The following is a 25,351-nucleotide window of genomic DNA, read 5'->3' as shown; positions in this document are numbered from 1 at the left end:
ACGGGTCTCGGATTGGTTGCCATCAAGGTGAAGTTTCAAGCATCATCAGCCTTCTGGTTTCAAACACTGTTGAGTGTATGCACTTGTGGTCAGCAATGTTCATCTGGTTGGGGTCCGCTTCCTATAAAAACAATCTAGGAATGTGTGTTGGGCCTTTATCTGTATCTTTCAGGGTACTGGGAGTTCTGTGATTCTGTGTGGCAGATTTATAGTCTACATTGTTACTAGTTTCTGGGCCCAAGGCTGTTCTTTGTTTCTGCATCTTCACATTTCCTAATCTTGAACTCTTGAGCCAGCCTTTTGAGACTTAAGGGAGGCCTGGGAGACTAAAGCAAAAGGCTTTCACTTCAGAGGACAGGGACACAGAGGCTTGCATATGGTTTCAGGCTCAGCCACACAGAGTCCAGTGTTCACAGTCTTCAGTTCAGTCAGTTATACGCACAGTTCCAGTGGCTACACATCGCTACTTGCTATGATCGTTTCCCAATCCAGGTGTTGGTCGCAGGCATTTCTACTTAAAATAGAGGACTTGTGCTCTGAGAGAGCAGGGTGAAAGTCAAGAGTAGGAAGGACCCTTAGAGAATGCTTCACCTAACATTCTCACTTTGGAGGAAGAAAATCGAGGCATAGAACCTTGAAACGACTGCTTTGAGATGCTAGAATTAATTTTTACAGCCAAGATGAAAACCAGCTCTCTCACAGTCAGGCTTGAAATATGTTCACTATACCTTGTAGCCTCCTAGCTTTTAAGTATCTAAAATTTTTTTCACTGAACAGGTTTCTCTGCTGTAGCTACATTCTTTTAGTGACCTGCGTTTTTTCCCTAGAGGAAATAGAATGTTGCTTAGTTTTTAAAAGAGACAGTAACAATAAGGACATGCATATATATGTATATGCACACACAGAAATAATATATATGTATTTCAATCATGCTGTATTGTTTACTGAGTGCTTCCGTATGCAGCATCTTCGTTTCTCTCTATTTGGGATTGCTGAATACACACTCTCCTCTGCTTGTCAATCTCCCAGCTGTACGAGTAGCTTCTGTGTCTGTATATGAGCAGCAGAGCAGAGCTGGGGGTCTACGAGCTCTCAGTTGCCTTCAGAAAAGGGCAATGGACAAAACTCAAAATAAACTGGTGCAAACTTAAGTAGAAATCTGATGAAGACATGAAAAGAGTCAGCAAAAGGATGTGTTAGGGAAAAAGCTTACCTTAGTTTGGGTTCCACCAGAAGTAGAGCTTGAGACAAGGGTCGAAGGGCAAGTTTATCTGCGGTGTGAGTGGACATGAGCCAAGGTAGAGAAGGGGCCAGAGAGGGTGCGTTGATAAGCAGGTTACCGCCGTGGGAATCTGGCGCTACTTGGGGGCGGGGTGATTCTGCGGACCCGTGCCTTAGAGCTATCCCACCTGAGCGGCGAGGGGGGTGGAGTGTTAATAACCAGCTTCTCATTGGTTGGTGCTGCCCTCTGGAGGCGTTAGTTCTGGGGCTCCTCCGGCTACCACTGTGGTCACAACAAATCTCGAAGCAAGGAAATGCAGATGCTGGCAGCTGGAAATCAGGCAGTGTTCACTGAATGGAGAGGATGAGAGTCTGACCAGGGCCCCGGCAGCATCTGCTACCCAGCCAACTGCTCTTTCACTATATGATATAAAGAGGCAGCTGAGTTTTTGGTTCACATTTTGCATTATCTAAAGTTGACCAGTATCGCTGCTGCATAAAGCCTTCTTAGAATATCTGATCAGTTTTTAAGAACAGCCACTATGAATTTCTTGCGGGGCAGGGGAGATAAATCGGACATTGGCCCAGACTTCATGTGTGACTGTGTCTCTGGGCCAAATTTAATTGAAAAGACAAAAGACTTGTATGAGCAAGTACACTGATTGAGTTGATGTATTTCTGAAGGCTGGGTGTTTCTTTAGGATGTTCTTAACCCTTGAAATACTTTTCGAGCATTTCAAGACATGGCTAAGAACAGTCCGCTGGTCAGGAGGCTGCGTATTTTTTCTAAGTCTTATTTTTTACACAGTCTATTCCCCTGGATAGTTTTGCAGGGATCAAAATGGCCTTCTTAGGGATTCCTGCCAATTCCTCCCACTCTTAGCCAGTGCCATGAATGAAGTCCCTCTGGGGCTAAGCAGGATGAGGGGCTTTGAGTGGTCGTGAGTTGCCAGAGCTTTGCGCTCATGTCCAATCCAGCTTTTGCTACCTGGAAACATGATAGTTTAAAGCTTCCAAAGATGGCACAGCTATTTCTTGCAAAGCATCAGGTCATCATTTTTCAAAGGGAAAAATTTGTAACCAGTGGAATAATTGGTCCCAGAATCTTGTGTGTAGGAAACTCTTCCACCTTAGTATCTACTTAGGTGTGAGCAGTTGAGTTAGAAAGAATATGAGTTCACAGGATATTATATGCGATCCACTGTTAGGGATGCAGAAATCACAGCTAACCTTTTTAAGTGATACCAGCAATTCGTACAACACTAATGCTAACGGAGAAAGGGACAGTGTTCTAGGAGATAGCCATGGAGAAGGCAACTTTAGCTCTTGATTGAAAGCTTTTGATTTTGCAGAATGTCAGCTATGTTAAGCCCAGGAGTTTATGTACCTGAACCTTATAAGAAGCACTCAATCAGAATCGTGATGATACTGGAGACCTTTTAAAGAATATCTTTTATGATAGCTGTTGGGATCAATGTGTGTTTGACTCTGTAACCCCACACCATAACCATCCATTTGCATCCAGAGATTCACCTAGAGCACATTACAGTGATGGGTGTTTTTAATAATGATCTTGGGTCGTCAGGATATATAAATTATGTTTAATGCTGCTGGGTCACTTAAGACAGGGAAGCAGAGAATACATTTTTCAAAGATATCCCCTCTAAATGTTTGAAATCATGTATTAGAAATTAAAGGTTACTAATTTAATAGTTAGCTAAGGGGCTTCCCTGGTGGCACAGTGGTTAAGAATCCACCTGCCAATATAGGGATCATGGGTCCAGCGCTGGTCCGGGGAGATCCCACATGCCGCAGAGCAACTAAGCCCGTGCACCACAGCTACTGAGCCTGCTCTCTAGAGCCCGCGAGCCACAACTACTGAGCCCGCGTGCCACAACTACTGAAGCCCACGCGCCTAGAGCCCGTGCTCCGCAACAAGAGAAGCCACTGCAACGAGGAGCCCGCACACAGCAACAGAGAGTAGCCCCCGCTCGCGGCAACTGGAGAAAGCCCGCGCACTGCGATGAAGACCCAGTGCAACCAAAAAAAAAAAAAGAATAAAATAAATTAAAAAAAATAATAGTTAGCTACGACCCTTGTCAAAATTACTCACTTTTGAATGATGCTAGAAAACTTAGTATACAGCCATACTTCTTCCTTTCTCAGTAAAGTTTTAAGTTGTAGTTGGAAAGAAAAAAGAGGGGACAGAGGTCCGGATTTGGAGGGCTTCCTGTATTTTGAAATATCTCACCAGCAATGTGAAAAATGAAGAAAGAATTCCCCCAAGGTAAAGTCCAAATAAATGAGAACATTCTTTTCTGAATGCAAACATGATCCAAGTCACTAGGTTATCCAAAATCTGTGTCCTTTTCAGAATGCTTTTCTAAAAATCCGTGTGTGGGATTGATGGCAAATTACATTTCTAGAAAATGGTTCTTGAAAAAAATCTTCGACTGTCTCATATTTGAGAAAAAAAATTTAGTGCTTTGCAGCATAGAATTGATTTTATAATCATTTTCCACAGTTACCATTTAACCACGTTACTAATTTCTAGCAGTAGACATTAAAGTGTGAAGGCTACCGGAAGTGACCAGGCTGAGAGCATCCCTGGCTTTTATAGAGAGATGGCTTTGTAGGCCAGGGCTTTAAACCCCAGAAAGGAGCATGATATACAGAGGTGGTCTCCCTAGGCTTTAACTAACCAGCCACCTGAATATTTAGATGAGAAACATGCGAAAGGTTGATTGCCCAAGGGCAGGGGTCAGTTGGCACCTGTTTTGGTCACTTCCCTGACCTTGGAGGGCTGTAGTGCTCTCCTGACATTACTCCACACTGGCCCCAGCGGCCTGGGCTGCTGCTGCCGGTTTTGCAGCCAAGGGCAAGCCCTTGTTTTATGGCAGCCTTACGCTTGTCTCGCCTGTCCTGGGTGCCTGGTCTCCATCCATGCTGCAGTTGCCACCTCCCACCAATTAAAGAGAGCCTTTGTCTCCCAGGGGTTTTCTTGGGTGGTTCCTGGAATTCACGTTTCCATCCTGCTTCCTTAGACTCTCCACGGTTGGTTTGGAGATGAGAGTGTTCCCCACTTTTACTTATTGTATTTTTCTCAGCGCACGGCCCTTTAGGGTGGCATTCTACAAAATCCTGGTTAGCGAGAGGAATAAGAGAGGAAGTCTTGTCTCAGAGAAACTATATTATCCAGGGAGGGCTCACTTGAGAAAAACTGCTTATTAAAAACAAAACCACAACCACAGTGATCTCTGCATTTCACCTGGTCGGTTTCTAGTCCTCTTCAGATACTGAACTTGTGTCTCATTGTCATGGACAGAACTGACGTTCCAGTGCTTTTTCGTTTTTTCAAAAATTTTATCGGAGTATAATTGATTTTCATCAGCTCTTCTGCTTTGCTGCTGATAGATGACTGTTTAATGCCAGTGTCTCGTCTGTTTGAGTTTTGCTCATGCCATTCTGGTTATTAAATATTCTTTAGCGTCATCTTTGGTGAAATAATTACACTGTGTCACTTGCAGTATGGCTCTATTTCATGCTCTTTCGCTTCATGATAGATGCCCCTCTGGTGGGGGGAAGCAAATGATTATGTGCAATTGTATTCTTCTAATACCATGAGAGGGAATAATAACCCTTTCATATAAATAGACCAGCTCAGTTGACAGAGATTCGTAGAATTTCTGAGGTGGAAGTGATTTTGGGGGGTATCTTAAGCCGGCTAGCCTTCTTGGGCATCACTGCACTGTGTCCCCTCTTTCTTTGGCTCTCTTGAATCACATTACACAATGAAGTTTAGAAGTGAATGATCTAAAATACTACTCTCCATCATGTGACTATTTTGAAGGTCTCTGCCAGTACTTTCTGCTATTCTCTGGTCGGAAGCACTTGCTCACCCTCCTAAAACTATATCCACTTTTAAATGCATTTTTAAGCTGTTCTTTGCTCCGTGCATATTGATATATCTCAGGACTGCATACCATTCTGCACTTAACACCGTATCTGAAATTGTGGTTTTTCATTAAATAATGTATCGTGTAGCTTTTCTCCTTCCCCTTTTTTCACACTTGCCAAGTAGCAGAATTAGTTTATTCTATCCCTTTGTATTTGTTTCTTTTGTGCTTATCGGAAAGAATGCCCCTGACTTGTCCTCATGCTGCAAGAGAACTTTCAAAATTGACATGAAGCTCAGGCAGATGCTATGATCATTTTACATTTCTGCCCAAAATAATTTTCTCAATAAATATTTGCTGCTTTGAGGCAAGCATCTTTTTGAAGAGTTGATTAATCTGTATTTCTCTTGTCCTGGAGAAATCCATCTTGAAGATGCCGAAATGTGTGTAGATGTTCTAAATATTTATTTAAAAGGCATTAGAGCACTTAACTGCATCTGCCAGAATTTCTATAGATACTCATGTTTCACAGAGAGACACAGTTGTTGGATTTGTATACATTTTAATGACTGTATCGTGTGGCCAAGGAAATCTTAATTTAGGGCACTGTGCTGAGAACGTCGTATGTATTATTTCACTGGATTCCCCCAGTAACCCTATAAGGTATGTTCCATTATAATTTCCATTTTATAAATGAAGAATCTGAGGATAAGAAGCTCAGAGGTAATTTTTTTAAGATCAAAGAAAGTAATGGAGTTAGAATTGAACTTGCATGGTCTGTAAACTTGACAAGAGCAGGGCTTGTATCAATTTTTGCTCTGCACTTTACTCATACCCAGGACCTAACACTGAGAATGGCCCATTTTATGTACTCAGTGATAAATGAACAAATAAATGAAAAAAAATAAATAGCAAGGTAAGATTGCCTTAAGGTATTGATGGTGTCTTGTCTGGTACTCAGCACTTCATAGGCCTTGAGACATGACAATTCATACAAACATATTTATATAGCATAAAATTTCTAACATTATTATTTAACTCTGTTGTATCATGAACTGCCTTTAATTGACATTTTCTTTTCTTCTTTTGGCTGTCCTTTAACTTCTCTAGTTTGTCTATCTTTTATAAATCATTGCTCCCTAAACGGAAGGCAGCAAACCATCAGAGGCCTAACTAAGGCAGGATGGTACATTATAATTACATTACTCATTTTATGTGTTTTATTTCAGCTTTTTTACCATGGGAAACTTTGGATTCATGTTCATCTTATCTTCCAAGAGAATGCCCTAGGTCCAACTTTTTTGTTTTTCTTGCTAAGGCATTGCTAATATTCTACCTTTCTGTATATGAATAACAGTGCAACAATACCTTTACCTTGACTAACTTCCAGTTTTATTAATTTTCCTTTCATTTTCCTATTTTTGTCAAGTTCTGTTATATTTTAATCTCATTCCTGTCACTTTTCTCTCCCTCTCAGCTTTATGTTGGCTCAGGATTTAATGAGACCATTTTCTTCTCTAGCTTCAAAACCATTATTATAAATTATAAGTATATGCCATTACGTGTTTTCCCAATTTGGCTTGTGACCATAACTCTTAAGATCATTATTTTTAAGCCTTTATATATTTTAATACTGATGTCAATTTAAATCATTTTTCTTTCTCTATTTGAGTGAGATACAGAAACTCTATTTAGGGTGACTTCTTTTTATTTCACAAGTTAGCCCTCTGTTACGGAAAGAAAGCAAAATTTGTATTACTTTTTTTTTTTCTTTTCTCCCTCTCTATTTGTTTTAAAAAGTGAAAAAAATAAATTTAGCAGTTCATCTCACACTGAAACTGAAATGGTTCCTTGAATTCAAATTTATACCCATAAAACGGTAAAATAACAAGTTATTCCTTTCTCAGCGCTTCAATCTGTAACCTGCAAAATTCACTGTAAGTGTTAAAAAAGATGTGTTGTAATTATGCTAAATACTGGTTCATTATTCAACTCCTGCTGTTTGTTCTGGGTGAGGGCCAGCTGAGCTCCCAACCAGTTCAAACTAGAATCTTCTGCCATTTCTAGTTCCATGTTCGTGCCCACCCATGAAAGAAGGATGGCTTGGATGGGATATGTGAGTTGTGACTCATTGGCAGTTTAGTTTAAATTAGTGGAACAAAACAACAGATGTGTGTCTCTACAGAGCCCTCTCACATGCACAGGCCCAGGTACAAATGCATCCCTTTACACCTGTCATATTCTTTCTTTCATGGCTTCACATTTGGTGTGTACCCCCAAAACCTCCCAGACTCCTCGGACGTTTAGTCAACATGGCGCTAGCTGGACTTGTCTTCTGCTCTCTCTAACCAGTGATTATTTGCATATTTTTCTTTTCTCATAATGGTAATAATATCATGAGAAGGGATTCCTGTCCACCAGGAGTGCTTTATGTCTTATTTTAGCATTCGTAAGGTTGTAAGGCTACTTGGTTAACCTTCCACGGTGTTTTTGGCCCAACAGCCCTGCTGTCTCAAGAAAGAAAAATTTTCTGCCGTTGAGTCTGCTTGCCCTTCTTGCTCTCTTACCGCAGTCCCAGATATACTACCTTAACTAATTTTATTTTAATAACTAACCTTTATTTCATTTCTTCCTGCTGATCAATAAATATTTTCCCTGAATTTTCTTCTAATCAGTGTTGTCCATTCGGCATTTCCCTACCTTTTCCTATTTTTTAATTTTTAGCCTCTGTTTGAAAAGAAGCATATTTATAATGTTTCCCTGTTGATCCTTTTTATTTCACTTTATTTGTCTTTTGTGTTATTTTGTTACAACCATAAAATAATAGCAGGTGATCATATAGCACTGCTCGGATCCGGGCCCTGTTCTAAATGCTTTCCACATATTCTCACAACAGACCCCCAGGGTGGGCACCATTATTGTGCCCGTGTTAGAGACGAGGACACCGGAGCATACAGAGGTTAAGTAATGAGCCTAAAACCTGCCAGGACTAAAATCTGGGCACGTTGGCTTTAGACTGTGCTTGTAACCAGTACATAAAACAGCAGAATACTAACGGTATCTCATTATTATATTTCCTCACGAAGCCTTGTAGATATTGAGTAGACCAGTCCCTCTGTTAAAAGCATGACAGTCTTACTGCATCCGGAAACAATCTCCCATAACCTCTATAGATAGTTTTGGTCTGCTTGCTTCACATTTGTGCGTTTTCATGTGTTTTTTTTCCTGTCATTTCCCAGTGTCTTTCCCCCAGTCTTTTTACTTGTTGTGTCACTTCGTTTAAATTTCATTACCCAGGGCGAAAATAGAAATTTCCTTATTTCCTTTTGCCTTCAGTGAGCCCTGGGGACACTAATAATAAGGTCTGACCAAAACGTTGCAAAAAATCTTAACTCCTAGAAAGGGAGAAAAGAAAAAAGCAGGCTGTGGTTGGAATAATTTGGAATTCATGGTTTCTCTCATTATAACTGTCACCGATCCTGCAGTGGATACCACCCTTCTGTGTGCTTTGCATGTGCCCTGTCCCCAGTGTTTCCTTAACTAGGGAGCAGTGTGATTCACACCAGTTAGCGCCCAGGTTGAAGCCTCCCTGTTTGCTCACCACTAGCTTAGCCCAAGGGGTTTCCATGCTGAAATCTTCAGCTGAAGCCGTGGACTCCTTCTGGAGTTGCTTGCAGTAGAGATGTGAGTGATAATTCCTTTCTCTCAAATCTGAATCACACCCATGTTACCCCTAATGCGTTGAGAACTAGGTTCCATGTAAACCTACATCTACCTCGGTGTTCTGGGATTATTTTAATTTTGTTTTATTTTGCAAAACTCTTGTGACCATAGGTGAGAAAATAATGTCCTGGGGGGATTGACGTTGTGCTTTCCAGGTCAATTGGTTCTCCTTGTTGTCCTGTGACGACACTGGGAGCACAAGTACCATGGCTTTGCTCTAGCTTCTCATTGGCCTTCTATGCTGGAGTGGGTCCAAGTCTGATTCTATTCACTCCTTCTCTCAAGTGGACAAGGTTCACCAGGGAGCTTGTGCCTACTTGGTCTGAGGTGAAATCCCCAGACTAGATTCCTCCTGGTAGGTAAAGTCAGACCAAATACAGCACTTCTGCTCTGTGGCTTGTTTCCAGTTTTTCCATACAGACCCTCGACAAATTTTGTCCAACCATGGACAGCCCTGGGCATGATCCGTGAATAGAAAATAGCACAGTCAACTTTGACCCCAGATGGAGAGCTTCTCCAGTTTGGGAAGCCAGGTAACAAACGTGTAAGTCTATCGATAAAAAGCAAACTGGGCCATTGTACTTCGATTACAGAAAACAAGGTGAGGAACATTCTCTACCATCCCAGCACTTGGGTGCTCCCATTACCTACCATTAAGTTCTTTCCAGCCATTTTGTTATATCCTCAGAGATTTTTCTTGCTCATGAGAATATAAATGATTCAGAAAGTTACAGCCATAAAAGTTTTAAGACAAATAGCTGAATGTTGCTTGTATTATACGTATAATGCCTTGCCCCTCAGTTCTGCATTAGGCACAGTTAAACCAGTCCCTGCCCTTAAGGGCTCATTGTCTCATGGGAGATTGAAATGAAAGTAAATAATTTTAATAAAACGTGATCAATACTGCAAAGAAGGAATAATTCATCCCCGGACGTTAGTAACGACTCACCAAGTGAGGTGACTTTTTGCCTTTGCAAGGTGGTTCAGATTTTGCAGTCTCAGAAAAGGAAAGTGTGTTGAAATCTGAGATTAATATGCACGAAGGGGGGCTTCCCTGGTGGCGCGGTGGTTGAGAGTCCGCCTGACGATGCAGGGGACACGGGTTCGTGCCCCGGTCCGGGAAGATCCCACATGCCGCAGAGCGGCTGAGCCCGTGAGCCATGGCCGCTGAGCCTGCGCGTCCGGAGCCTGTGCTCCACAATGGGAGAGGCCACGACAGTGAGAGGCCTGCGTACCACAAAAAAATATATATATATATGCGCGAAGGGTTGAAGGTGAGAAAGATCCTACAAGCTCCACCAGAGTTTTGCAGGCCTTGTTTACTGCTCATCCCCGTTGCTTGAAACAGTGCCTGGTAGGTACTTAATAAATATTTATGATTAATATTTAAGTAAAAGTATGTATTAATCATTCTTTGTAGGAGGAAGTGGTGGGAATTGAGGCAATAAAGGAAGGTTAAACCATCTAGAAGAGGGACTGACATGCTTTTAATGTATGGTTGAATTTGTTTCGGTTATATTTTGTTGAGGATTTTTACATCTGTGTTCATCAGGGATATTGACCTGCAATTTTCTTTTCATGTGGTGTCCTTGTCTGTTTTTGGTATCATAGTAATGCTGTCCTTCTAAAATGAGTTTGGAAGTGTTCCCTTCTCTTCTGTTTTTTGGAAGAGATTGAGAAGGATTATATTAATTCTTCTTTAAATGTTAAGTAGAATTCATCAATGAAACCAACTGGTCCTGGACTTGTGTTTGTTGGGAGGTGTTTGGTTACTAATTCAATCTTCTTACTATTAATCAGTCTACTCACAATTTCTGTTTCTTCATAATTCAGTTTTGGTGTACTTTATGTTTCTAAGAATTCATTTTTTTAACATATTTCCCAATTTGTTTCTGTGGTATCAGTTGTACATCTCCTCTTTCATTTATTTATTTGAGTCCCTTCTCTTTTGTCTTGGTGAGTCTAGCTAAAGGTTTGTCTGTTTTGTTCATCTTTTCCAAAAGCCAGCTTTTAGTTAAATTGACCTTCTCTGTTGTCTTTTAGTCTCTATTTCATTGATTTCCACTTTGATCTTTGTTATTTTCTTCCTTGTACTGACTTGGGCTTTGTTTCTTCTTTTTCTAGTTTGTTGAAGTGTAAAGTTAAGTGGTTTATTTGAGAATTTTCTCATTATAGGCATTTACCACTGTGAAATTCTCTCTTAGAACTGCCTTTGCTGCGTCCCATAAGTTTTGGTATGTTGTATTTCCATTTTCATTTGCTGCTCTGTTTTTTGCTTTTTCTTTTGATTTCCTCTTTGACCCACTGGTTGTTGAGTAACCTGTTGTTTGATCTCCACATATTTGTGACTATCCCAGTTTTCTTCTTGTAACTAATTTCTAGTTTCATACCATTGTGGTCAGAAATGATGCTTGATGTGATTTTAATCTTCTTAAATTTATTAAGACTTGTTTTGTGGCCCAGCATATTATCTATCCTGGAGAATGCTCCACGTGTGCTTGAGAAGAATGTGTTTTCTGTTTCTTTTTGTTGGAATGTTCTGTATATGTTAGTTCAGTTCATCTGGTCTAGTGCGTCATTTAAGGGCAATTTTCCTTACTGCTTTTCTGTCTGGATGATCTATCCATTGATGAAATTGGGCCATTGAAGTCTCCTACTATTATTATACTACTATCTGTTTCTCCCTTTAGGTCTTTTTATATTTGCTTTATATATTCAGTTGCTTCTATGTTGGGTGCATAAATATGTACAAACATTATATCCTCTTGTTGGATTGACCCCTTTATCATTATATAATAACCTTCTTTGTCTCTTATTACAGTCTTTGTCTTAAAGTGTATTTTGTCTGATACAGGTATAGCTATCCCAGCTTTCTTTGGTTTCCATTTGTCTGAAATTTCTTTTTCCATCTGTTCTCTTTCAGTCTGTGTGTGTCCTTACATCTGAAGTGAGTCTCTTGTAGGCAGCATATAGATGGGTTGGTTTCTTTATTTTTAGAGAGTATGCCAAGACCTGTCAGCATCTAAAAGAGGAGGATCTCAGAACCTAGATTCAGGCTGATTGAAAGCCAGACCGTCAGGCTTTAAAATACGCAAATATACCTCATTCAGGGGAAGACTGGGAGATGGGCATTTCTGTCTGCTCTCTGTGCCAAATCCTGGGGTGATAGCTAGGTAAGAACTGTTTTTTTCTTTGCTACTGTCCCATTGAAGCCTTGAACATAAGCCCCACTGGCACCAGAGCCAAGCTGTCAAGGGATGTGTCCTTTGGTTCACAGCCATAAGAGCCGGTGTGTCAGACATGTACACAAGCTCCTTTCTCAGAGACACCGATGATCTGGGGTCTCGAGATGTGTGGGCCAGACGAGAAACCTTCCCTTCCAGCCAAAGCTCCAAGACAGCAAATAAGCCTTTTTACAGAAAATTAGGGGTGGGTTTCAGTTGGCTCTGTTTGTTCTGTGCCCTGGGCAGGGTGTTATGCTTCCGTGGAACACACGAGCACAGGCCCTGCTGGCCATCACAGCCAGGTGATGAAGGGGCGTCCCTGTGCATCAGGGCACTAGGTGTAAAAAACTGGGGCACCAGTCATGCACAGAAGCTCCCTCCAGGACATACCCAAGAGCTGAAGCAAGTCAGTTGGGGAGCACAAAGGTGGTGCCCGCCAACCTCCATCTCTGGAGAGAATTTCAGTTGGTCCCCAGATTTGTGTTAAATTAGATGCCTGCCCCTCAGGCCAAAGCTTTAAGGTAAGCAAATAAGCCTTTTACAGAAAGACTGGGTACTTTTGGCTGCCTCTGTGCTGGGCCCTGGGGTAGGTGAGTTCCTGCTGCCCCTTTAGGGACTTTTTCTCAATTTGCTATAGCTTCATGGGTCTTGTGGACACAAGCCCCATTGGCTTTCAAAGCTAGATGTTTTGGGCGCTTGCTCTCAGGTGCAGGTCTTAAAGTAGGGGTGCCAGATATGGGGTTCCAAGCCCTTTGCTACTCAGGGAGAAGCTCGGGGTTGTGAGTTACTTGCCGATTGTGGGTTGCTGCTTGGGAGTGGGGTTTATAGCAAGATTGTGTCTCAGCCTCTCCTACCTGATTCAATGTGGGGTTTTTTGTTGTGTTTGCCTGATGTATAGGATTCACTCAGTAAAGTTTTGAGTTTCTTTCAGAGGAAATTGTTCCATATATAAATGTAGATGTGATGTATTCTTGAGAGGAGTTGAGTTTAGAATCCTCCGATGTCACTACCTTGAACCAGGACCTAGAAATGTTTCTTACTTTAAGAGTTAGGTGTGCTCTTATCATAGAGTGTGTGTAGTAGTGTAATAGAAGTACAGTTGACCCTTGAACAACACGGGGTTTGGGGGTGCCGACTCTCTGGGCTGTTGAAAATCCATGTATATCTTTACAGTTGGCTCTGTATCCACAGTTGCACATCCACGGATTGAACAACTGTGGATCACGTAGCACTCTGGTGTGTATTTAGTGAAAAGAAAAATCCGTGCGTACGTGGACTTGTGCAGTTCAAACCCATGTTGTTCAAGGGTCTCCCTCATAGTCGAGCAATAACTAGCACTGACATTCTGAGATAATAACTTCTGGTGTTTTTATTAGTACTGCAACTATGTAAATAATATACTTTACATAGTTGCAGTCCTAATATATATCCAATTTTGTATTTACTCTTAAAAGTTTACATTATACGTTATGCATTTCTGTGTTATTAAAATTTCATGAATCATTTCTATAAGTTTATTAAACTTATCAAAATGTTTTGTCTTACTAGTTTGGGTGGGTTTTTATTTTACACTTTGTAGCATGTTCATAATTCTTTCATTCCGGTAATTCTGTTATGATCTACCAAGTTATACAATTTTTCTTTGAGACTCTGACCGTAAGTGTTCTGTACTGTTGCCATTCCTGGGTCTCACTCAGTGAATTTAAATTTTAAATGTCAAATCATCTTTAGTCAACTATTGCCACTTAATATCAAGCACTGTTTCTCTGTCTCATTTTTTTTACCTAAGTGTTTGAGGCATATATCAGTATGATTTAAATATATACATAAAGCAGTCTAGCTAGTTTTTATTTTTGAAAATGCCTCTTTTGGTGTTTCCAATTGTTTTCCTTTAGGAATTTCTTGCTATAAAAAGTAAAAGCAGTTTATTTGCAGTTTATTCCAACAGTTAAAATTAAAAATAGTTTTCTCTGACTTTTTATTGTCGGCATTAGAGGCAGTAGTCTTTTCATCCAGGTGTTTACTTGTTGGCTCTGACCTGGTCCCACTGAAAAAAAAATTTAATGTCAAACCCAAAACTCTGAAACCCTTCCATTAGAATAGGCTGAATATGAGAAAAATCAGAGATTTATTTTCACATTGCCATTCTTGCATTTTGTGATACGTGCTGTTATTTCCAAAAATCTAGTCTTTAATCTTTTCTGATATATTTAGGTTTATGAATGCTGTGGGCTTTCGTGAATGTTTATTTACATGAAAGATTTATTTTTCTTGATCTTCTACTTGTTTTTTTCTTAATGATTATGTTTTATAGCAGAGATTGGCGCACTCTTTCTGTAAAAGGCCAGATAGTAAATATTTTAGGTTGTGGGACTATAGGACTTTGTTGTTGCAGCCACTCAGCTCTGCCTTTTTAATGCGAGATCACCATTTGTATTATTTTGTATATTTCTCTTGTTTTGGAGACTAAGAAACATTTTCTACTATAAACCTCCAGGAAAGTGAAATGAGCTCTATTAGTTAGAATGCACTGCTGCAGGGTCATACTTTTAGTTCCAAGAAGATATGTGAACAAACGTGCGTGTAAACACGGTACAACTTTATTTATAAACATAGGCAGCCACGTGCTCTATAGTAATAAGTAATAGGGAGAAAACAAAAAACCAAAAACATCAGGATGACATATGACTAATCTATTAAAATGCTTTTCCCAGGACTTCCCTGGCGGTCCAATGGTTAAGACTGCTCTTCCACTACAGGGAGCGTGGGTTCCACCCCTGGTCAGGGAACTAAGATCCCACATGCTGCACGGTACAGCCAAAAAAAAAAAAAAAAAAATGCTGTTCCCTTTCTGTTATTTTAATTTTTTATAGCTTGGAATGATGGGGTTTATTTTATTGCTTACCTTTTTAATAATAGCAGAAATAGTTTCCATACCCTTATATAAAAATCTTCTTTAACTTATCCATCAGCCTGTTGTATTATTATTTTCTGCTCTCGTTGATTTTTAACAGGCACGGATTGTTGGAATACAGCAACAGATTTTGAACCACACCAAAAATTAACTTACCTTTTGGGGTATTTTTTCATTGAATGTGCATTTATATTTCAAAACATTAAGTCATTGGTGAAGAAATTAGTATTAACAGCCCTTGTCTTGGTTTGAATCAAGTGTCAACTGTGACAGTAATAGTGAATTACTTCTGTACCTTACCATGTGTAAACCTGAGCACTTTACATTTCTTTTCCAAGAAAGTGATCTCCATTTGAAATGAATAAACCTTTCTACAAGGTTCCTCTGGGACCCTTCTCAATACGCTAAGAGATGTCAGACAGTAGCTCTCAGACAGAGATCACACTTTCTAAGTGTTATGTCTAATTGCTACTAATGAACTACATTCTCATTGTTGACAAGGCAGGCTTGCTCTGAAAAAATAAATATACGTGTACCCATTCAGCTTTCCAGGTTCACACTAAAAATTCTGATAATGAGACTTATTTTCTAATTTCTGTTTTAGACTTTAAGAAAAGATGTATTCCATTTTATCTTCTCTGATAGCTAATACCTAAAAATATTACCCTTCTTTTTCAGGTTTTGTATATTGTATATTTCTGTTTATTTTTGTGTTAACTTGTATATTTCTCTTGTTGTGCAAACCAAGAAACATTTTCTGCTATAAACCTCTAGGAGAATGTAATGATCTCCATGGGTTAGGATGCATTATTGCAGGGTTATGCTTCCAGTGTCTAGAAGCTTCGTAAGCTGGCCCTAACCTACCTGTCCCATCCCCTATTGGCTTTGTACCCCAGGTGCATGAGGTATGCCCCCCATTCAAGACTTCATTCAGCACTTTACCGCCATCTTTTCCTGTCTGGAAAATGGCCATGAATGAGTTCTCTGTGGCCCCACTTAAATGTTGCTTTCTTTCATTTCTCTGCAGGCAGAATTACCTGCTTACTCAGCTGAACACTGTATCTTTGCCTTGTCCTCACTGGACATCATCTTTGGTTATCAGCCCTGTGTTCCAGACACCACCTGTCCCCTATCACAGGTGCCCTGTGATATTATGCATGATGCCCAAATGCATTGAGCACATAATAATTATATTGTATTCAGTCAACACCTGAATAAACACATAGAGAAGAGGAAAGCCACTGATCATTGTAGATTGGTTAATCATATTTCCCCCCTTTCTTTGTTTTCTCTTTAGGTATTCTTGAAGTTTTACACTGTGTGTTAGTAGAAAGTCCAGAAGCTCTAAATATTATTAAAGAAGGCCATATTAAATCCATTATCTCACTTTTAGACAAGCATGGAAGAAATCACAAGGTAAGTGAACCATTTTATTGCCAGAAATAAATTCTGGAATAACTTTAAAACTATTTTTTTAAAAGATAGTTTTTAAAAGGTGTGTCAAATTTTTCGTGAGTGTTTTTCACCTTTTCATTCCAATCAGGTAATATTGCTTAGTGCTTATGCATAGCCTCAATGGGAGGTTGGAGCAGTTCTCAATTTGTGTATGAAAGAAAGTTGGAAAATAAGTGGACACATGGCTGTAATGTTTAAAGTGACTGGGTCAGAGGTAACTGGAGGAAGTGTGTTTGTGGAAATTGCTGCTGACACTTGAACCTGAGAAGGGAATGAGAGTCTGAAGGTGGCTTCTCTTTTCAGGTTCTGGACGTCTTATGCTCCCTGTGTGTTTGCCATGGGGTAGCAGTCCGTTCTAACCAGCATCTCATCTGTGACAATCTTCTGCCAGGAAGAGACCTGTTACTGCAGACACGCCTTGTGAACCACGTCAGCAGGTAGGTTCAGCGAGCCCGCGTCACCAGATTGGTAGCATAACAAAAAATGCACGTTCTAGCTTTGTCGCTAAAACATCGTATAGTCTGTTTGTTTGATTGGAATCTTTTACATATTTCCCCAGGGAAGAGTGTAGGAATTTTTTCTACCCATCAGATGAGATAACAACAATAGATGACCCAAGCAAAATACACATTTATTACAAAAAAAAGTATAAGAGCTCTCATTCACGTTCATATGTAGCCGAATTGTCATTGTCATCCTCAGGAGCAGGCTGACAGTGATACAGGGATATAATTATATACAATTATGTTTTACATCTTCTTAGAACATAACTAAAAACACTGTATCCTTCACTACCAATGGTGAAGTGCCTGCTGTGTATAATAAAGACATTGAATTCAAATGTCCAAAATATAATAAATTCTACAAATAAGCAATAAAACTACATTTTCAGTTAGGTGTACCTTCCAAGGTATCAGACATTCATTGGGTACTTTGTTCCAGCCACAGTGCCAGGTGCTTTACAAGTATTGTACGCTGCTTGTGTTTGCACAAAGTGTTATTGTTATCTACATTTTATAGATTAAATCGTTGGAACTGGAAATGGAACTCAGGTCTAACTCCAGAGACTGAGCTCTTCACCACCATGTCATAGTGCCTTCCATATACAAAATAATAATAATAATTACAACAACAATAATAAATACAGCTTATAATTAAGGAAATGTTGTATGTGATAGTGATAACTTCAATACACTGTGTTTAGCAGCTGTCCAGGAAATACTTGCTACTTCACTCTGGTTCAAACAAAAATGTAGGGTTTAGTGTATATTTCTACGTTGTGATGTTTTAAAAAAGATTGATTTAAGACTTCCTTTGTGGTTCTTTATGTAATAGACCTGTCGTTAATGAGCAGTGTTTTCTGAGACTTTCACTAATCCCTAGTATTAACTTAGGGTAAAAGTTCTTCCGTAAAATGCAATTAAATACAACTAACTAGAAATTATTCTTTTCACAGCAAAGCATAGAGAACAACAAAGATGATTCATCACCTTGGTTCCTTCACTAACACTATGACTTGCTTCAGCCTCAAACTCTGTATGACACAAAGCTTAGCTTAGGAAAGTGTCTCTATGTCCTGGATTAATAGTAGCTCCATTAGGTCCGAGGGCCTGCTGTGCTATCCTGAGTGCCTCCCCTTCAATATGATTAATGATATAAAATATGCTGAAGCGCAATTAAGAAAAAACAATAGACCCTTAAGTGACCTTGCCAAGTTATCCCAGAAGCAAACATCAGTGTCTGAATGTTAACTGTAAGGTTGGCGGTCACTGCAGACTTCAGTGATTGCTTCAATAATTTGTTGTACTTAAGGAAACATATTTAATATGTAATATATGTCTTTGAGAAGCAGGACTAATTCAAAATAGCACGATGTAAGTTAAGACAACGAAAGGTTTATTCAGATTTTCTCACATGCTATTCCTCTCTCTTTAAAGCATGAGACCCAATATTTTTCTGGGTGTCAGCGAAGGGTCTGCGCAATATCGGAAATGGTACTATGAGTTGATGGTGGACCACACCGAGCCATTTGTGACCGCCGAAGCCACTCACCTGCGAGTGGGCTGGGCTTCAACGGAGGGGTACTCTCCCTACCCTGGAGGGGGCGAGGAGTGGGGTGGAAATGGTGTCGGAGATGACCTCTTCTCCTATGGATTTGATGGCCTTCACCTCTGGTCAGGTACGTAGTATCCATTTTCTTTCACAGTGTTTTTGAAGGAAATCTTTTGCCCTCACTGGACATTTCTAAAAGCTATTGGTATTGGTGCTGTTCATATCAGGTACATTTATTTCAGAAATGTAACACTGAAATGATAAGAGTGTTAAGTAAAAAGCAGAATTTCACTAGTGGAAAAAGAAAACTCTTACAGTTATAGTACCTCTCCAAAAAACTTCTTTGCCTTTGAACGGTATACTTCAGAAGTGGTTTTCTGATTCATGAATCAAGTGCAAAAACTTAAACGTTTCCTACTTGTTTTAATTGGTATGTGTGAAGCTTTAGCTTCCAATATAAAAAAGAACCAAAACCAAATCCTGGAAAATAATTGGAATAAGTAGACTAAGTTCCATCTTCTGGTGGGTAATGTAATGTCAGGAATTGGTAATTTGTCAAGTGTATTGTGAGGAGTCAGCTCATAATAAAATGATGCTTTGTTTCAGAAGTGTGGAATGGTTTAAAAATGAATGAATAGTTCATTTCACTAGCTACCACCGCTAAGCTTTGATGGTTGAAAGTATATTAAACATGAGTAATATATAAAAATAGTACTCTTTTTTCAGATTTATTAAAACATGTATTTTGATTGGCTCTATTTAAAAGTTTACTTTTTGATTATGTAGATATTGGAATTCATTTGGATTCTGCAGACATATGCTTGTATTCATAAAGCGGCATTTAGAATGAACCTGATACATTTTATAGCACATTTAACATACAGAAAATAGAGAGAGGCTCCTTACATTACAGAAAGCCGCACTTTGCCTCTCATGGGCAAATCAAGCGGTATTCATTTATTAATGTTTTATAGGCCTCATAAATTATGAAAAGAACATTTTAAATTCAATTTAATTAAACCTAAGAGTTTATGGTAAGGAATTTATAAAGAAAAGCACTCCATGTGGTTGTATCGAACAATAATACTTACTAAATTTTTCCTTTATTCGGTGCCAATAGCTCAGTAGCCTGGAGGAGATGAAGCTGTATGTTGGATATTTCATCTAACCTGTGGGGCACTGGTTGGGACCCAGGCTGTAGTGTGGTGTGTCTTATACACAGGTGTACGGTGCTGGTCAGAAGAGAGTCACAATGTTTGTTCCAGAATTTTTCTACCCACCAAACAAAGGCAAAGAGCCCTGCCTTCAGAAGACCTGACAAAGATGAAATAGGGTTAATGTCTGTTTGATAAAACATAATATATAATATAACTATTATCTTCAGATATTATCCCCTCTCTCTACCTTTGAGTATCACTCCACACAACATGGGTCCTCAGGTGAATGAATGAAGCGTGTTCACTTGTTTTCCCATTACACAGAGATTAGGGGAAAAACGAAACAAAACATTACACTGGTAAAAAAAAAAAAATGCTGAATTGCATCTCATTATTTTAGCCATATAACGCCACTTCACCATTTTCATGTTTGCATTTAGTTTGAAGCTTTTTCTGTCAACACAGAGGAAGAACCCAGAGCTCCTGGAGTTGAAAGTGTATGCAATATGCCTTTCATGGCAAAGTATCTTTAAAACAGAGTGATAAGAGCAACAAAAATATTGAGTGAATCTATGCAGGTATTACAGAAAAGAGGTTACTTGTGGAATTTCAAGAGAAATTCATCTTGAAACTTTGTATCAGGAGAAAATATTTGACTGTTTTTTCAAATGGCAAGAAAATACGCACTCTACCATGCCTGTAGTTGAAAGCTATGTTCTCTCAAGCCCTGGGATCTATTGCTAATTTTAGATTCAGAATCAACAAAGATAAATCTAAACTAATTGGCTTCTGACTGAGTTATGTGGTTAAATCCACTGTAATCCACATAATCTTCTTGGGTTCACTCTCCTATTCCTTTTCTTTTTAAGAGTTGAAGTAGGATTTAAAGTATCAACTATCTGTGATTTCTGAGAGAGAACACTTAACTTTTTGTGATTGGAGGGTGGAGATATTCCTTGTAACCAGAATTTGCCTTATCAGCAAAAGTTTTGAGCTCTGTCTTCATTTCTTCTTCCCAACTTAAACTTTGCATAGCATTGCTATGTTCCCCTTGTGCGAATGAGAATTGGATTGGGGCAGCAGTCTCCAGCCTTTTTGGCACCAGGGACCAGTTTCGTGGAATAGTTTTTCCGCAGACGGGGCTGGGGGGTGGGAGATGGTTCAGGCGGTAATGGGAGCGATGGGAAGCTATGGGGAGCGGCAGATGAAGCTTCGCTGGCTCGCGCACTGCTTACCTCCTGCTGTGCGGCCCGATGCCAGCCCGGGGGTTGGGGACCCCTCGATTGGGGCATCCACATCCTGTGTTTGTAAGGACCCAAAGTGTGAAAAAACTTGGTGCTTTTGGAGAATTTAAGTATAAAAGTATGGAGGAATGTCATAGAACAGTATGTGAAAGATGGGTAAGGATTCTTCTACAGGACCTATGAATCAGACCACTGCTATCTTCTTTTCTGGCTAATGCAGTGAACAGGAATATAGTTCTCATATGGATTTGATCTGAGTTTATGTAAATGCAATCTTAAAATGCTTCCTAGTGGATTCAGCAGTGTGAGTGCCATTGAAACTGTGGACTTAGGCTGGTCACTAGTGACCTTATCTCTCTTACCTGTTTCTTTCAGGCATTGCAAAACAGTTAACCATGGTCATTAGTATTAGCGTTATAGTATCCCTCAGATTGAGCAATATATTTGGATTATAGTAAATATGTTTAATAACATTATCAGCTACAGATCTTGAATACAAACAGGGATATAGACCTTTATCTGTGAGTTCTGTTGCTTTTGTATGACTTTTATTTAACAAGCTGCCTTTATTATATCCAGGGAATTCTAGAGGGACCACCTGATAACGAATGTATTGCTTGCAGATTTGAATATTGGTAAAATTTTTAAAAAGTACACAGTTTAAAATGTAGATATGCTCTACTACTGGCATTTCAGATATGCTGTTGGTAGAAATCTTGGCATGCTAGAAATTTTAAAAAGGTGTTCTAAAAAATGCAAATGTTGCATCATCAAATCTATTTTTGTCTTTGCTCAAATGGAGAAATTTTGTATGTTTGCATTTGTGAGCATGTGTGTCTGGGAGGACCTTACCTTCCTGTGTTCCATTGTGCCCATGGGACTAATCGGCCAAGGAGTTATGACACAGTCAAGAATGGACATAGGTTATACGCTGGCTACGGCAAGAAATGACATTTATCAAATATCATTTTCATGCCTCAACTTGTATCCTGTGTCCTACTTAAGAAGCTAACCAAGACCTTATATGAAATAAGTTATAGAACAACAAACCAGTTGACACGTATTGTCTCTCAATAAACAATGCACAAATGAGCACATTTTCTGCTTTCATTATCCCTTTATATTTTTATGTTATAAAACAAAATGGATTTAATCTTTGAGAAGGGGACTGCAATAAATACCTGCTGTGTCTGAGACTGTTCTTATAAACCATTAATTTAATCATCATAACAACTCTACAAGGTGATGGAATTTGGTTTACAAGAAATCAAGGTTTATAGAGCTTAAGTAATGTGCTGATGGTCATACAAGTAGTAGGTGATAAAGTAGCAATTTGACTTCAAGCCTTTTCCTAGAGATTTTTCCTGACATCATTATATTATCAGCTGTAAGATGATATCAGCATCAAATACCATCCATCTGCATGCAAAAATTTCTGCATGTCAGAAGGACCATTTTACAATAAAGATAGCAGCATGGCTCCTGAGAAAAGCAACAAATTTTTTTGGTAAAGGATTTGACATATAACATTAATATGCATTCAAGATTTAGTCTCGTCCAGTACCTTTTGGTGATTGTCACTGCCTATTCAGATCTTTGACTCAGGTTCTGAAGATGATTCTCTGAGATAAAGATGCATTACCCTCCTTAATGTGTTTCCCCATAGGCTGTATTGCCCGTACTGTCAGCTCACCAAACCAGCATCTGTTGAGAACTGATGATGTCATCAGTTGCTGTTTAGATCTAAGTGCCCCAAGCATCTCCTTCCGAATTAACGGACAACCTGTTCAAGGCATGTTTGAGAATTTCAACATTGATGGCCTCTTCTTTCCAGTTGTCAGTTTCTCTGCAGGAATCAAGTTAGTATTTCTATGTTTTTTGCTCTCTTTGCCTTCTCACTTCTCATTCTTTCATGGAAGACTCTGCACTGCCATCACGCTTGCCTTGCTAACCTTCTCTCTCTCACTCCTGGGCGTCTAGACGTCCACAGGGCATTCTGCCCCTTCCTTGAAGGGTGAAGATAAGATTCACCTAAGAGGAGAATCTCAGGAGGCTGAATCCTTTGTTCATATATCCAACCATTTAGATATGCAGTCTGCCGACTATCCTTCTATCCAGTGTTCCTGAAATATTTCAAGTCCATTTAAGTTCACTCTTTTATTTAATAAGGGTAAATAAACGATGTTGCATTAAAAATACCATTTATTTTCTCATATTTATTTTCATTAATTTTTCTTTTCATTACATTCTTCCACCCTACTCCAAACCCCCTCATTTCTACAGAAACCATATGTTTTTTGGTTGATCAGGTCAAGATGACTCCTTTCCATGTCACCCTCTACCTGCTATACTTGTAAATTATCTGCGTATGGTCAGCTGGGTCAAGGTAGTTTCCTCTAACCCTTTGCTTTTTTGCTACTACCAGATGGAAGAGAAATTAAAGTGATAATTTAGTATGTAGAAGTATCATTTGAGTCTCCTTTAAGGAATTTCACAGGGAAATCGGACTGTGACTATTTTTTCTTTTTATCAGATCTCATCCAGCCCTGCAATTTTAAGTATACAGATATTTAGAAAGTCTGTTCTTTCTCTGTTGATTATTTGGGCACCTTGAGACATTAAGTGACCAAATACTATGAACAGGTATTTCATTCACATAGGAATAGAGTGCATATGCTTTTATTATTTCTCCAGAGAGTGATAAGTTTTTGCTGAGCCATTAACATAATTTAATCAGGTTTTACTTTTATGATTAGAGGCTCTTAATCTCTAATGTACTGACATTATGGTGGTACTTAGAAAAGAAATGTGGCTTCTGACAAAGCTAAGTTTGTACTCATAATTTATTCCTCTATTCTGTTGATTAGGAAACTTTTCTGTATGTCAGAGATATAACCGACCCCGACATGCATCCTTTTCAGGGTACGCTTTCTGCTTGGGGGGAGACATGGAGAATTTAAGTTCCTTCCTCCGCCCGGGTATGCTCCTTGTTATGAAGCTGTTCTGCCAAAAGAAAAGTTGAAAGTGGAACACAGCCGAGAGTACAAGCAAGAAAGGACATATACACGGGACCTCCTGGGTCCCACAGTTTCCCTGACACAAGCCGCCTTCACACCGATCCCCGTGGATACCAGCCAGGTACCCAGATCTTCAGCTGTGATGGCAACGTTTGAATTGCAGTCATTCCCATATGTAGTGGCTTTCAAACTTTTGCCTGCAACCCATACAAATGCATTTTACAGTAATACAATTTATATGTATAATTGGTTTCATGAACTAATGCTTAGCCTTACTATGTCCCCTTAGCCATTTGCCTAGTCTATTCTATTTTGTTTTTTAAGGGCGGTTTCAAGCCAGTAAATTGACTATAATGTACTATTATAGTATTATAGTATATAATAGTATAATATAGTATTATACTATATACTATATAGAGTATAGTATAGTATTATAGTATTATAGTATAATGTACTAATGGGCCACAACCTGAGGTAATGCATACTAATTTTAGAGTGGTGTTTACTTACCCAGGGTAGTGGTGGAGTTTTCAATTTCTTCCCCCATCTAGATACACTTGGTATTTTGAAGTGATTTAACTGACTTTTATCTTGGGTAGAGATTGAGATCATGAGCTCTAGGATTATGATCAAAATGCCTGGGATCGAATGTATGCTCTGGGACTTGAGAAAATTACTCATCACATTCATTGGGATGTTCAGAGTATGTTTGATATAGTTAATAAATAACACATTGGCACAGTACTTTGCGAATAGCACCCAAGCAATGTTAGCACCCAAGCAATGTTAGCAGTTACTCTTGCTTTTCTCTTTCATAGACTTGAAAGTATCCTGACATTGACAATGAATTAAGTATTGCTCTATTTTAATGGTGAAGTAACTTCATTCCGGTTGGTTAGATATTCATAGTTTGTTCATGAGCTTTTGAAGATGAGAGAAATGTCTGAAGTCTGAAATAGAATTAATAGCAGGCCTCAGAAGCTTCCATTGTTTGGTTCCTCGAACCATATTTCTTGTCTCTCCCTGCTGGCTTTGTATATGATGCAGTAACATAAACAAACAAGCTTTGTTCATGGCTAAAATTCAGTTTGTGTTGCCGTCGCTGGAACGTGCCAGGGTGTGTATGGCGCTACCAGAGTTGAGCGGTAAGCACGATTGGAGGATGGAAATGGACTGGAATGGACAGTGGGATTCTGTGCTGTCACTAGCACATTTAGGATTTCCTGAGCCCTGGATAACCTCTCCTGTTTGGAGGGAAGGAGACAGGGATGGCCTGCCCCCTGTGGACACTCTGCCGCATCCACGGGCATGGTGGGCAGTTGCCTGCTCTCTGTGTTGAGGGACTGCTTGTGGGGCACATACCAGTGCATCGCCAGGTGTGCACAGCCAACCCGTCACCTGGAAAACCATTTTGTGTTATGAAGAGGCCGTTAAACTTCCCCTTTATA

The 25,351-nt window shown here is 39.5% G+C and overlaps 1 protein-coding gene across 1 annotated transcript in view; it reads left to right on the top strand.

Annotated features, from left to right (window-relative positions):
• RYR2 (ryanodine receptor 2) overlaps positions 1-25,351 on the top strand; it is a 721,218-nt gene that overhangs the window by 378,976 nt on the left and 316,891 nt on the right. The window contains exons 18-22 of the mRNA XM_060286446.1: positions 16,276-16,394; positions 16,737-16,870; positions 18,371-18,612; positions 22,553-22,745; positions 23,808-24,024. Coding sequence (XP_060142429.1) covers positions 16,276-16,394; positions 16,737-16,870; positions 18,371-18,612; positions 22,553-22,745; positions 23,808-24,024 — 905 coding nt within the window. The remainder of the gene's footprint in view (positions 1-16,275; positions 16,395-16,736; positions 16,871-18,370; positions 18,613-22,552; positions 22,746-23,807; positions 24,025-25,351) is intronic.

The sequence above is a fragment of the Globicephala melas genome, chromosome 16 (genome assembly GCF_963455315.2).
Source record: "Globicephala melas chromosome 16, mGloMel1.2, whole genome shotgun sequence".
Lineage (NCBI taxonomy): Eukaryota > Metazoa > Chordata > Mammalia > Artiodactyla > Delphinidae > Globicephala > Globicephala melas.
Note: the sequence above shows the minus strand (reverse complement) of the source record. Positions and strands in the feature narration are given on the sequence as shown.